The 13,658-nt window shown below is 46.6% G+C and overlaps 8 protein-coding genes across 8 annotated transcripts; 5 read left to right on the forward strand and 3 right to left on the reverse strand.

Moving 5' to 3' along the window:
• Positions 1-37: 37 nt before the first annotated feature.
• Positions 38-1,804, forward strand: HPODL_02564 (uncharacterized protein; the record flags this gene model as incomplete). The annotated part of the gene is made up of 1 exon (XM_014076874.1): positions 38-1,804. The coding sequence occupies one exon, from the start codon at positions 38-40 to the stop codon at positions 1,802-1,804; it is 1,767 nt and encodes a 588-aa protein (XP_013932349.1).
• Positions 1,805-1,831: 27 nt separating this feature from the next.
• Positions 1,832-2,412, reverse strand: HPODL_05334 (uncharacterized protein; the record flags this gene model as incomplete). Its single annotated transcript, XM_014076875.1, has 2 exons — positions 1,832-2,338; positions 2,377-2,412. 2 exons carry the CDS (start codon positions 2,410-2,412, stop codon positions 1,832-1,834), a joined length of 543 nt encoding a protein of 180 aa, XP_013932350.1.
• A 189-nt stretch (positions 2,413-2,601) lies between these two features.
• On the forward strand, positions 2,602-5,229 carry HPODL_02565 (translation initiation factor eIF-3 subunit 10; the record flags this gene model as incomplete). Its single annotated transcript, XM_014076876.1, has 1 exon — positions 2,602-5,229. One exon carries the CDS (start codon positions 2,602-2,604, stop codon positions 5,227-5,229), a length of 2,628 nt encoding a protein of 875 aa, XP_013932351.1.
• A 105-nt stretch (positions 5,230-5,334) lies between these two features.
• On the forward strand, positions 5,335-5,928 carry HPODL_02566 (Glycolipid transfer protein (GLTP); the record flags this gene model as incomplete). The annotated part of the gene is made up of 1 exon (XM_014076877.1): positions 5,335-5,928. One exon carries the CDS (start codon positions 5,335-5,337, stop codon positions 5,926-5,928), a length of 594 nt encoding a protein of 197 aa, XP_013932352.1.
• Positions 5,929-6,114: 186 nt separating this feature from the next.
• HPODL_02567 (Cell wall protein that contains a putative GPI-attachment site) lies at positions 6,115-7,690 on the reverse strand (the record flags this gene model as incomplete). The annotated part of the gene is made up of 2 exons (XM_014076878.1): positions 6,115-7,310; positions 7,624-7,690. The coding sequence occupies 2 exons, from the start codon at positions 7,688-7,690 to the stop codon at positions 6,115-6,117; spliced, it is 1,263 nt and encodes a 420-aa protein (XP_013932353.1).
• A 488-nt stretch (positions 7,691-8,178) lies between these two features.
• On the reverse strand, positions 8,179-9,321 carry HPODL_02568 (uncharacterized protein; the record flags this gene model as incomplete). Its single annotated transcript, XM_014076879.1, has 1 exon — positions 8,179-9,321. One exon carries the CDS (start codon positions 9,319-9,321, stop codon positions 8,179-8,181), a length of 1,143 nt encoding a protein of 380 aa, XP_013932354.1.
• Positions 9,322-10,561: 1,240 nt separating this feature from the next.
• Positions 10,562-12,316, forward strand: HPODL_02569 (type-III integral membrane protein of unknown function; the record flags this gene model as incomplete). Its single annotated transcript, XM_014076880.1, has 1 exon — positions 10,562-12,316. The coding sequence occupies one exon, from the start codon at positions 10,562-10,564 to the stop codon at positions 12,314-12,316; it is 1,755 nt and encodes a 584-aa protein (XP_013932355.1).
• Positions 12,317-12,343: 27 nt separating this feature from the next.
• On the forward strand, positions 12,344-13,633 carry HPODL_02570 (cardiolipin-specific phospholipase; the record flags this gene model as incomplete). The annotated part of the gene is made up of 1 exon (XM_014076881.1): positions 12,344-13,633. The coding sequence occupies one exon, from the start codon at positions 12,344-12,346 to the stop codon at positions 13,631-13,633; it is 1,290 nt and encodes a 429-aa protein (XP_013932356.1).
• Between the last annotated feature and the right edge of the window lie 25 nt (positions 13,634-13,658).

The following is a 13,658-nucleotide window of genomic DNA, read 5'->3' on the forward strand; positions in this document are numbered from 1 at the left end:
GGCTGATTTTAAATTTTTTATAAATATTTATACTAGTATGGACACCAAGAGACGGAAATTGGACGATCCCCTGACCATCGAGTCTCTTGCAGAGTCTCTTGATAGAGCCCGCTGGCTGAAGCTTGTTCATGGTTCGCCAACAACAGAGACGTTCGAGGCGTATCTCAAGGTGTTCTTCAACGACGGTGAGGTTTGGAAAGAATACATCGAACACGAAATGGCCAAGAACGACGACGCCAAAGTGGAGGCGTTATTTTCCAGATGTCTCACCAAGGTCTTTGATGTTGAGCTGTGGAAAGTGTACCTGAAGTATGTGAGGAAAGTGAACGATATCGTTACTGGAGGAGAACAGGCTAGGGCAGTGGTAATGAAAGCCTATGACTTTGCCATTGACAACGTGGGGTTGGACTTCATCAACGGCCAGGAAATATGGGACGAGTATTTCCGTTTTCTGAACGAGTGGAACCCCGTTTCGAGCATCGAACAGTCATCCAAAAATGCGCACCTTAGATCTTTATATAGAAAGCTCATCGGCACTCCTCTTCGCCAACTAGACCAAAATTGGAGAAAGTACCTGGACTTTGAAAACGAAACGGACCAGGCGAACGCCAGGCGCCACATCAACGAGAAATCGCAAGAATACATGAAGTTGCGTCCTTTGAATCAAGAACTTATAAATCTCACTGCTTATTTGCGTCCATCGGACGAGGCGAAAAATAGCCGCAACCAACTTGAACACTGGAAACGTTGGATTGCGTGGGAGCGCAGCAACAAGCTCAACTTACCTCAAGAATCAATGGACAAGAGAGTCAACTTCGTCTACAGACTGTCTACCCAGTATCTGCGATTCCAGCCAGAAGTGTGGTACAACTACGCTGTGTACTTGTTTGCTAGCGACAAATCTGAGCAGGGTATGGAGGTGCTAGGCCACGCCTTGGTTCTGAACCCAGAAAGTATAAGTTTAGTGCTTTTGGTCTCTGGCCAGTACGAACGCTCCAGCGAGATTGAAAAAGTCAAAGAGTCCTGGAATAGACTTATTGATAGGCTGACAAAACACTATGACACCGAAGAAAATGAGAAAACAAAGGCAACACTTGGACAGTGCATCACGTGTGTGTATTCGTTGCTCATGAAGGCATGTCGCAGAGCAGCAGGCATGAAGGAAGCGCGTAGCATTTTTTCTGTTGCACGAAAATTCAAAGGTGTCACATGGCACATTTTTGTGGACTACGCAATGATGGAGCACCAAAATAGCGATTTGAAGATTGCCCTACGGTGTTTTGAGCTTGCCATGAAGTATTTTGGACAGGACTATGCTTTTGTTGAGACGTACTTAAACTTTTTGCTTTCAATGAACGATCTGGGCAACTCCAAGAAACTGCTAGAACAGTCCATCGAGAATTTCAAAGACAAACGCTCAACTTTGGAGAAAGTGTACCGGCGTTTTTATCGGATTGAACTGGAATTTGGAGACACCGATTCGATTCGCGCGCTCGAGAAAAGGTATAGAGAAGCTTTCCCTGACAGCAACGAGTTCCAATTTTTGTCAAAATCTTTTGGTGAATTCAATGCGATCAAGCTGCTGGACGAGTACACATTGACAGGAAAAGAAGAGGCGGTCGACAAGGTTGCCGAAATTAAATTGAAGGAGATTGAAATTCCTGAAATTGAGCCGTTCGCTGTGCGAGATGAGATCTACAACCTACTCAGATACTTGCCGAAGCCAGAATACTACGACGATAAACCGCCCGTGTTCGACGTGAAAAAGAGCGTGCAATTTTTCAGAAACATAAAATTGACATAATTAATACTACATCGTCCGCTTGGTATATCATTGGTGCTCGGGTACTTGGCTCAAGGCGATACTGTACTTTTTGACGAGATGCTCGTCGAGCAATTGAAAGTTTCTTGTGTTTGCTTTGTACGCGATATTGATGAAGTCGCCGATAAATGGAATCAGACCTATCAAAAAGTCTATCAAGACGTTGAAGGCCATTTTGATTGCTACCGTGTCTGGCAACCCGCCCTCGATTTCTTTTGCTTTCCGAATAAGGGCTAGCGAGAAAAACACATTGATCACGTCGCCAGCCATTGGTATGAACCCTATGATTGCGCTGTATCCAAATTTGATGCCTGCCAAGCTAAAGCACTGATCCAGGTGATATGCTCTATCTCTAACCGACTTAAGTGTCTTGCGGTCACGGGGCGTGTACTGCGATGGAATGTTCTTCCGTCTTTTGGCTCCCTTACGCTGCCAGAACTTTAGCTCGTCAGGCGGAATTATTTCGTTATAAGGATCCTCATAGGGCCCCACATGAACCAGGTCTGATAATCCTGTCTAGAAGTTAGAGTCTCTGATGAAGATAGAACACTCACCTTTTTCAGCAACACCTTGTATAGCAGCCCGCTCATAATTCAAGTGATTGAATGCGGGAGTTTGCGTAGTTTTTCAAAGCGCAACCGAGCTGTTTTATATCTGCATTGAGCCTCCGTACGTAAATTCCAGATAGACTTGCTGATGCAGGCCGGGTAAACCGCTATGTCTTGAAAGTTTGTAAAATTTTCCAAAAAAAAAAGGACCAACACCTTTAAATCTGTTTAATGGCTCCGTCGTATAACATCCGGCCTGAAAACACGCTGAGGCGTGCAGAGGACCTCATTGCTGTTGATCAGAAAGAGGCAGCTCTGCAGACTCTGTACGACTTCATCACCTCCAAGCGCATCAGATCCGTTGCACCACTGGACCTGGAACCTATTGCATTGTTGTTTGTTGAGCTAGGCGTGGATCTGAGAAGCGGGAAGCTCGTGAAGGACGGATTGCACCAGTATAAGAAAAACGTCCAAAGCAACGACTCTGGCCTGGAGTCTGTGGAGACCGTGGTGAAGAAATTTTTGGAGAAAGCAGAAGCCAAATTGAATGATGCACAACTCAAGGCTAACGACGTGGCGGCCACTTTGGAGGCAGAGGCTGCTCAACTGGAGGCTGACGACGAGGACGAGGATGACGAAAACAGACAAATCGTTGTTTCTCCAGAAGACGTGCTGATGTCCAGTGTTTCCACAGATGATACCAAAGACCGTTCCGATAGAGAGCTTGTTGTCCCATGGCTGAAATTTTTATGGGAAGCGTACAGAACTGTTCTGGATATCCTGAGAAACAATTCCAAGCTGGAAGTTGGCTATGCTACAGTTGTTTCACAAGCATTCGGTTTCTGTGTCAAGTACAACAGAAAGACGGAGTTCAAACGTCTGTGCGAGATGCTCAGGACCCATTTGCAAACGGTGACGCAAAAGTCTGCTGTCAAACACCAGATCGAGAACCCAATTGATCTGTCTGACCCAGACACTCTTCAGAGATATCTAGAGACAAGATTCAACCAGTTGAACGTTTCCGTCCGTCTCGAGCTCTGGCAGGAGTCTTTCCGTACGGTCGAAGATGTGCACACTTTGATGACGATATCGAAAAGACAGCCGAAACCAAGCATGATGGTGAACTATTACGACAACTTGGCCAAAATATTCAACGTGAGCGACAACCGGTTGTTCCATGCTGCTGCCAGACAGAAATTCTTTTCCCTGTTTGTGCAGTCTCCTATTGCTACCGACGAAGAGCTCAAGCACTACGCGTCCATGCAATTGCTGTCTGTTCTGTCTGTTCCAGTGACTTCGTCCTCTAAAGTGGACGACTTTGCCAAGAGAAAAGACAACAGACTTTCTATGTTGCTCAACCTCTCCAAGGTGCCTACTAGAGAGTCTTTGTTGACCCAGGTGGCTTCTAGAAACGTTTTGAGCATCGTCGATCCTGCACTGGCCAAGTTGTATGAGTTGATGGAGAAAGACTTGCATCCTATCTCTTTTGCTTCGCAAGCCAAGGACATATTTGCTTTCATCGAGTCGAACAAAGAGTTCCACATGTACATCAAGCCGCTGACAAGTGTCATTTTGGACAAACTTTTTGAGCAAATTTCAGAAGTTTACGAGACTGTCAAGCTGGACTTCCTGGTGAAGCTGTCTACGTTTGAGGGCCAGTTCAAGCTCTCGCCAATTGAGATCGAGAGCCGACTTCTTGCAGCGGCTTTCAACAACCTGCTTTCTGTCAAGATTGACCACGAAGCCAAGGTCGTGTCGTTCAAGACTGACACTTTAGAGAACTCCTTGCTTAGCTCGATTCCTCTTAACGTGTCGAGCAAAATCCAGTACACTCCTACGGAAATTATTAGAACGCAGCTTTCTTCTCTTGCCAATACCCTGAGAGAGTCTGTCAGACTTATTGACCCATTGGCTTCCGAGAACAAAAAAACCTTGAAGCAAAAAGTCAGCGTGCGTGCGAATGCCGAGTTTGCTGAGGAGAGACAAGAGGTGCTGGACCGTGCTCTGCTTCTAGAGAACAGAATGAAGGAGGTGGCCGAGATCAAGCGTCGTGATGAGGAAGCTGCCACGAAGGCCAGATACGAGAAGCTGGCTGCCGTCAAGAAGGCCGAGCAGGAAAGAATTGAGCAAGAGACAGCCAAGAGACTGGAAGAGAAACGCAGAAAAGAGTTGGAGGCCATTCAACAGGCGGAGAAAAAGAAACTGTTGAACGAGATCAACGCTAAGGGTATCATTAAGGTGGACATGGACGACATCGAGAACCTTGATGGAAGAAAGCTTCAAAAGATGCAAATCGAGAAGCTCGAGCAAGATAGAAAGGCCCTGGAAGAGCGCATTGAAGCCACTGCCAAGAGATTTGACTATCTTGAAAGAGCACAGCGCAGGTACGAGCTTCCTATGTTACAAGAGGATGCCGAGGCGCAGAAGGGACGCGAGATGGAGGTTTACGAGGAAATGAAGCAGAAACTGATTGCTAATGCCAAGAAGGAGCACGAAGAGGCTCTTAAAATCAAGCAAAGACTGGCGCGTTTGATTCCAGACTACGAGGCGTTTGTTGGCCAAAAGGAGCAGGCTTTGTGGGACGAATACGAGAAGAAGGCTGCCGAGGCCAAGGAAAAGTTAGAGGCGGCCAAGAAACAGCGTATTGCTGAGTTCATTGCTAAGAAGAAGGCTGAGTTCGAAGAGCAGCAGAAGTCGTTGGCTCAAGCAGAGGAACGTTTGCAGAAGGAGGCTGCCGAGTGGGAGGCAAAGATGAGCAACCTGAAGTACGCAGACAAGCTCAAGTTGAAGAGAGCGGGAGAATGGCCACCGGTGCCTCCTGCACACCTGCAAAAATACATAAAGAAGGAGATTAAATAAATGCTGGACGTCGTGTGCCTCGAAAAATTGATTTTTTTTTCGCGAACACGAACGACACGTTAAATATTCATATTCTATTTTTGAAGTACTTGTACAACAGTCACCATGAGCACGTTTTTTGATGAGATGAAAAGGTCGTTTGTCGACGTCCCAGTCGAGGACGGCAAGATCGCCACATCTGAGTTTTTGGAGGCCGCAGAGTCTCTTGTGAAACTGTTTGATCTGCTGGGATCGTCTGCGTTTGCAGTTGTGCAAAACGACATGACAGGAAATATCAACAAGGTGCGCGCCAAGCTCCTTGCCGCTCCTGACAAGGCAGGCACCTTGCAGGATCTGATTTTGTCTGAGGTAAACGACAAAAAGAAGACCGCTACTCAGGGCCTGTTGTGGCTGTGCAGAGGCCTGCAGTTCACGGCTGTTGCCATGAGGGAGACCGTTTCGAGACCAAACGATGAGCTGTCCAAAACTTTCACTGACGCCTACGGCAAGACATTGACGAAGTACCACACAATGCTCATTAGACCTGTTTTCAAGCTTGCGATGAAGGCGTGTCCCTACAGAGCAGACTTCTTTGCCAAGCTGGGTGCTGACCAGGCTAAGGTGGCTCAGCAGTTAGAGGAGTGGCTGAGCGCCCTGGAGAACATCGTGAACCTGATCATGGACTTCTTCGAGAAAGGTAATTACGGCAAGGGATTGTAATTGCCCGCACTAATAGATTAAGTAACTTGAAAGAACTGTACCTTGTATTTTTCGTAAAGTATGGAAACTAGTTCGATGGTAGCATACATTGTATTAACATTAATAATAAATCTTTTAAAATAGCATACAGTACTCAAAATTGTACATTAGGAGAGTCCACTGCAAAATACCTCTGCTTCTGTATGTTTACAGCATTGCAAGGAGCAAAGCGGACATAACACCAAAGACAGAGACAGTGTTGATAGCGGCACCAGCCCGGGAGGAAGAGGAAGCTCTAGAAGAGGTCGACTCGTCGCTAGAGCCCGAAGACGTGGCAGAGGAAGAGCCAGAAGTCTTGGAGTGGTTGATGGAAGACGAGGACTCGGTGGCAGCAGAGCAGACAAACTTGTCACCCTGGATACCACCCTTCTTCTCCAGAGCGTTGAACTCGTCACAGCTGGCCTTACCAGTGGTCTCCAAGTCGAAACCACCTCTAACGGTGGACAGTTTTGGGAAGGTGGCATTGTCGAACTCACCCTTGAGGATGACGGCACCGCCAATGGTCTGCAGGCTGTCAAAGCCGTCGATGGTTTCCAAGTTCGAGTTGTTAGCAATGACGAAACCACCACCAACGGATTGCAAATCAGAGAGGTCAATCTCAGTCAAGTCGTCATTGTCGATGATCGAAAGGTCACCGCCGATCTTCTTCAGAGAAGGAATCTCGAGAGACTCAACGTTGGACTCAAAAACACCAAGCGAAGAGTTGACGGTGCTGATGTTGGACATAGAGATAGACGAGACAGAGTAGAACGTGATGTTGTTGGCCCACGAAAGAGAGTCAAATGTCACGTTGGTGTCGTCACCGTTGTAAGAAACAGACAGAGCGTTGGAAACCGACTTGATATCCGAGCTGATGGAAGCCAAGTTCTTGTTGTTGTTGATGTTGAAGGTCTCAACGTTGATTGGGTTGAAACCCTCGAGAGACTCCAATTGAGTGTCAGAGATGTAGATGCTTTGACAGTCAGAAACACCTGCGGACAGACCGGCCTGGGTCAATGCTGGCAGGGTGACCCAGTTGATGGAACCAACAGAGACCAGGGAACCGAACGACAGAGTGTCCAGGACATACAAGTCGGTCAGCTCCAGCTGCTTGGTGATGGTGGTCAGAGAGTCAGCTCTCAGAGACTGCAAGTTAGAGCAGTTGAAAGCAGACAGCGAGCCGTAAATAGCCTTGACGTTGGCGATGGAAGCAGTGCTCAAATCACCGGTGATGTAGATGTCACCCTCAATGGCCGAACAGGAGGACAGCTTGTCCAAATCGGATTGAACAGTGGCGGTCAAGGTCTTCGAGAACGAGCATCCTGATGGCACCGAAATCGAGGTGGTTGAGGTCAAGGTGGAATCTAAAAAGTGTTAGTCGTGCACGGGTTTCAAAACAAATCAAGCGAAGAGCATCTGAAAGGGGTCGAAAATCAAGTTTCTAAAAAAAGAACCCGAAACCGACGACAGAACCTGTGACGTGAAACTCAGCCTCGCTAGGGTCGACGAGGCTGAATGGCGTTCCTTTGACACATAAGAGCTGGTGGTGACAAATTTGCCTCGTCAGGAGCTTTTAAGTGCCAATATTTCACCTTCCGGAAGTCCAGATCAGAAGTCTCGACAAATCAATGCTGGGATCACGTTACCCCGTCGCTCGATCTGGTACGCAATACTTACTCAACGAAGTGGTGTCTGCGGCAAAGGCACAGCCGGCCAGAGCTAACAAAGCGAGCTTGAACTGCATTTTAGAGTAGCTGAATTCGAACGAGCTGTAAGAAGAGAAAGACTGGTTTTTATAAAAAAAAGAAGATGCAGGAAAATTCGGTTCATCAAAGGCAGTCGACTCCCAGAACATAAATAATTGGCCCCCAGCTTACGTCTCCATTGCATTCCAAATTTACTCGAATAGTTTCGAAGGAACGAAAAGTACGTGCGTTTGCTAAATCTAAGCCTGAAGACATTAGATTTTCTGTTTTTAATTGTCCTTTTTTATTGTTGAGGTATTTATGTTTGTCCCCATTAGGAACACTAATTGTCAACCTAAAATCCGCGGTGGCTGGGCTTTTCATGAAACGTCGCCGGATCGGGCAAAAGCGAAACAGAGCAAATCACCACATTCACCACACCTAGAGAATCAAATTCTTTAAGTTCTATAAACCAAGTCCATAAAAACTAAACCTATAATATGCATATTCCATCCCAATTTATTCCAGTCCCGGGTCCGGTCCCATCCTATTCCTGTAGATACTCATCAAACCTATAATCGTCCAACCATCCGATTTTCTCAAATGCAGCGTAAAGCCTACTGGCCTTGTTCACATCGATCTTGCAAGCCTTTTGCGCGTCAGTACGTCGGAAGGGCAAGTTGGCCCTAAGACGTTTCACCTTCTCGAAGAAAATCCGCCTCTTCGAGTCCAAATACACATTTGGAGGCAGTCTCAGCGTTGAAGCCAGTTGCACCTCGGCAGGATGCAGTTCCTCGACCAAAGGATCTTCGCTTAGATCCATTGCCTGTCCCTTCCATTCCGTTTTCAAGCAACGACTATTGTTCGGAAGACTAGAGATAGGCGGCGAGTAGTCGGGAATGGCCTTGTAGTCGAAATTATATGGCGGAGGAGACGCTGTAGACGGCGAGTCGAACCGTTTCACTGCCGGCTTGCGTTTGCGTGGGGTCATTGGTCTCGATGTGGCATTATCGTCAGACTCCAATGCCACAGAATTTTCTCGAACCAATCTTCTGGTCCGCGGTCTGTCAGTCTCAGTATCGCTCGACATGTACTCCTTGACACGTGGTGTTGTTCTGTAGCGGTAACTCATGGCGGAAACAGCAGGCACTGTTTTCTTCGAAGCGACGTTCAACTGGTACTGGCACAAAAATCTGAGCTGTCTCTTTTTGTAACCAGGCGTCTTGAGGTCCCCATAAGGATTGATGTACAAAGTTGTATCGTTCAAATCCTCGACCGGGAAGCTCCTTTTCTTCTCCCAGTTCACATTAATCTCGCGCAGAACAGGTTGTTGTTGTTGTTGTGGCTCCTGTTTAGGGAGCTCTGCTGCTAACGATTTCCTCATAGGCTTAGGAAATAATAGCTGTGCAAACCTAGCATCGCTCTCGTCGAAAGTTGCAGCCCTCGTGTATGGCGAAAGAGGTGGTGAAGGAATTGTACTGGAGGCCATTTCAGACGATCCTGTGGTAGAGATGGATGTTGTAGTGTCTGTTTTCTTCACTAGATCCATATCAGAGATATCAGTCATATCATTCTCTTTGTTGTTGGCGCTTTGCAGTCTGCGCACTGGCTCGATAGAATTTGGTGTGAGGCATCCGTCCACCTGCCTGGTGGAGCCCACATTAGCCAAATGGTAAAGAAAAGACGACATTGCAATTCGCGCTCTGAGCTCTTGTTAGCTATCTAGAAACCCAATTGTAGCTGATTGATAAGATTTTGTTGCAAAAAATAGCAAAAGGGAAAACGTTTAGCAAAAAGGGAAACAAGTGAAGATAGACCCACTGGTGAGTATTTATATAGATTAGAAAAAGGGAAACATGGCGGAAAAAAAATAGCATTTTTTTTTTAAAAAAGAAAAGTTTCCAGCAAGTAAAGATAGCGTTTCCGACATGCGCACGATTGATTAAATAATCTGGCTCCAAACTTCTCAATGCTGCCTGTGGTAGCTCAATGCCTGGAGAAGATGCTCAATGGCAGTTGTATGTTGCAATTGATGCCGAACTCAACTAGTTGATAGGAGATCGTAACTTGATTCGTTTCTTTTGACGTAACCGGTTATCATTCCTATCGGAAAATGTGCATACGTTTTAGTTTGGTGCACGACCAGAAAAAAAATTAAACCAGTCACAAACTCTTGAAATTATGGGTGACTCTCGCAGGCAATATGTGGCCCAAATAACCAATGGTGTCCCCGCATATTATAATCAAGCAATTCTGACCTCCGCCCGACTACTTATCGAATTCCTCTTGAGTGCGTGAATGTGATTGCTCGTAATTTGTCTAGGGTCCTGTATGTTATTGTGATCTCGATTCTTTTGCCAGAGTCATCGGATCAATCACATTGCTTGGTGTCTTCAAATAGGCTAATTCGCGATCCTAATGTATCGCCCGTATTGAGCAGTATGTGTTCCCGTACAGCTTAGCTGCAGTTCGCACATGCGGAAAAGTTCTGGCTCCCGGTAAAAATGAGTCGTAGTAGATCGGGTTTTGGTTTTTGGACTCACTTTTCTGGTGGAGTTTCCGGTCTGAGGCTTAAAAAAATTTTAAATTTTTTATCCGTTTTATTGTTTGATACGATAAGGGTAGAGCACAGAATATAGACATTCAGTGCTGGAAGAGAGCTTTCGTGCTCCCATCTCTTGATATGTTGTTTTGGGGCTTTATCTGGATGGATTCGAGTTTGATCGGCGTTTCTAGCTGTCCAATTGGCCGAGATAAATAATTTCCTCTAATTCGCCGTATACTGTGTTGATTTCACCCTTAGGTGATCACGTATCTTCCTCTCGAGGCTATCTGTGTGGTACTCGGTTCAAATAGCACCCTTTTTGCCAACAATATCGTGTTAGTACCACAGTTGGATAAATCTGGTGCAAGGGCGTAAATTATTTTTCATGGAATTAAAACGCACGCTTGCTGAGCTATTAGACGAAGACCAGATTGTGGACGATGTGGAGGAGTCTGGAGTGCAAGAGGAGCCTCAGGAGGAAGACGATACTGTGAATCCAGATTTCTGTATTGATTGTAAGCACACAGCAACAGAAATCCAGTGTTTGGACTGCAATGAGCCTTTTTGTCGAGTGTGTTTCCAGTTCGTCCACCGAGGGGGTACCAGGAAACAGCATAAATTCAAGGAGCTTGTCCCACTGAAGCCAGAACCTATTGCAGAGACGGAGGCTACTGACAACATTCCCGAAGAAGCTTTGGACGAGGAAAAGAAAGACGAGCAAATCGAAAAGACCATTCTAGCGGGCATTCGTCGGAACGCCCGTTTCATTCCTCTTCGTCTTTCTTACGAAGAGAGACAGCTATTGAGGTTGCTGGAAGCCACCCTCAGCGTTTCGGAATACACGGACAGAGTGGATATTCTGTCCTATCGATCAAGAACCAAGCGGATAGTCGAACAGCTGAGAGAGATTTGCTCGATTTTGGCTGGTTTGGTGGTCTCATCCAACATGAAGGTTGGTCAGAAACTAATCCAGGATAAGACTTTTTCGGATAATCAGGAGTGGTACAAAACAGTTTTCGAGATTGGAAGACGATACAAGATCATGAACCCAGAGCGGATGAGAGACACATTTGGCAAACTTTGTTATGTGGTAATGGACTCCATGCTGCCTGAAGTGCGGGAGCACATGGAGTTTGATCTTTATGCGCCCATAAAGACTGTTTTGGGTCTAATCGAGTCGAAAAACGACAAGTCTGCTATTAAGATGTTTGACGACCCGCTGATTATTTCTGCCACAGCCGAAATTCGACCCGAAAAAAAGACCAGGTCTGTAATCAACCGGCAGATCAAGCACAAGGAGTCTGCCATTGAGCGACTTTCGTCCAGATACTCGTCTCCCGACGGCCTCACCAAAGAAGAGGTCCGTCAAATTCTCTACTCCATCGGAGACTTCAACGCCTACACTAATAAAAATAGACTCCCGGTGTTGAGGATGATCAAGCGGCTAGATGACTTTTTCAAGAGCTCGGGCACCACAAAGTATTCTCTAGGAATCAGATACGGCCAAGGGGGAGCCAGACTTACTCACAATCATGAGAAACAGTATTTGTACGTGAAACAGGCCCTAGAGCTGTGGTCTCACGTGATGCGCGATATGATTGAGCTCTGGGCAGCAGCAGATGACGATCTGTTCAATGGCCAGCAGTACCAACTCACCAATACAGGACAAGGACTCAACAGGGTCAAGGCTTGCCCTGTGTTGTACAAAAAAATGTACAACCTGCTTTACGAGGTGCAACGGTTGTTTGACTACTGGGTTGGCACTCCTGTGATCCATCTTGGTGACGACGCTGTTCCAAACGCGCTGTTCTTCTTGGACAAGTACATCCAGATCCCCTCGATTTTGATCCCTATCGACCGGTGTATCCAGGAAATTGACGTTTTGGCCCAGGACCCGCATCTAGAACAGTATTTCTGCTCGCAGTTTGAGACCGTGGAAGATCTGAAAAAAACGATTTTGTGCGACTATTTCAAACATGGGTTCGACGGGTCTGGAGCAGACAATTTCTACTTTGCTGGCTCCTGCGTCGACGCTGTGTCGACCTCGAGCTGCGAGTTCTGCAACAACATCTGGAAAAAAGACTATTATAAAGTGTTCCTGCTCACAGGTTTCACCAACTTCAACGGTGAGGGCTATTAGCTAAGATATTATGTACAAATATTTCTTATGCTTTTTATCAGATTCAAATCCACGGTTCCTAAATATGGCTGGAAAGATTCCCTAAAACTCTGGTACAATCACGTCAGCAATCCGCACGCAGACAGGGCAGCGCACGACAAGCTGTTCAGCATGGCGTTGCCCTACTACAACCGCGAAATGGAGGGAATTCGAGCCTCTACGTTGTCTACCCCGCTGAGCGGGAAAATGGCCATTTCCGAGGTGTGCGTTCAGAACGCAGACTCCAAAAACCATGTGGTTATGTTGCACGGTTATGCCGCGTCGTCCGGATGGTGGTTCAAAAATATTGACTCTCTCGCAAAGGCAGGGAACAAAATCGTGCATGCATTGGATCTTCCTGGGTTTGGACTTTCCAGCAGGCAAGGCCCGTCTTTGCCTGATAACAAAACCAGGCTTCAGATCATCTTTGACGAATCAAAAGTCCAGCATATGAAGCATTTGCATAGATCGTTGTATGTTCCTGAAAGTTTTACTCTGAAAGAAAGAAACCTAAAAAAGTATCTGAAAAACCAGCATTCTGTGGTCGAACATGTGGTGAATTTTTACGTGGATGCAATAGAAGAATGGAGACGCAATAATAACATAAGCCAGTTTGACCTGGTGGCTCATTCTCTGGGTGGCTATCTTGGAGTTGCCTACTGCATCAAGTATCCGACGGCCGTGCGAAGGCTGGTTTTAGCTAGCCCTGGAGGCGTGGAGAGATCACCTTTTGCCATAACTAACCCGGCCTACAAGAATATCGCCGGCGATATCACGATGGCCTGCTCGTACTCGCCGACCGATTACTCCTTTCTCGGTCGATATCCCGCCATAAAGCCGGGATTCCAGGCCCTGTGGTATATGAGAATGCCAACGTTTTTGCCGGTGAGGCTGCTGGGTCCTGTGGCTGTGCGGCTTTTAATGAGTCGGAACATTGAAAAATTTACCAGATCAAAAGATTTCTCCGACGCGGCAGAGCTGGACGCGTTCGCTAGGTACGTCTATCACACAAATGTGGCGGCTTCGGTGTCAGAGACAGCCATTATGCGCATTTTCGACTCTAGCACCATGGCCAAAATACCCATATTGGACAAGTTGGAAAATCTGAAAACAAAAAGCTTGTGGATCTACGGCCAGCACGATTTTATGTTTTCGGACGCTGGTCGTGCTGCTGTCAATTTTTTGAATAAGATGCAGGGGACGTCGGCCGAATTCAAAATTGTTAATGGTGGAGGACACAATATGTATCTTGATAACCCTGCTGAATTCAATAGGCTGGTGGTGGATTTCCTAAAGTGACTGCAAGCTGTGCGTCGGCACAAAG

The sequence above is a fragment of the Ogataea parapolymorpha genome, chromosome VII (assembly GCF_000187245.1).
Source record: "Ogataea parapolymorpha DL-1 chromosome VII, whole genome shotgun sequence".
NCBI classification, from domain to species: domain Eukaryota; kingdom Fungi; phylum Ascomycota; class Pichiomycetes; order Pichiales; family Pichiaceae; genus Ogataea; species Ogataea parapolymorpha.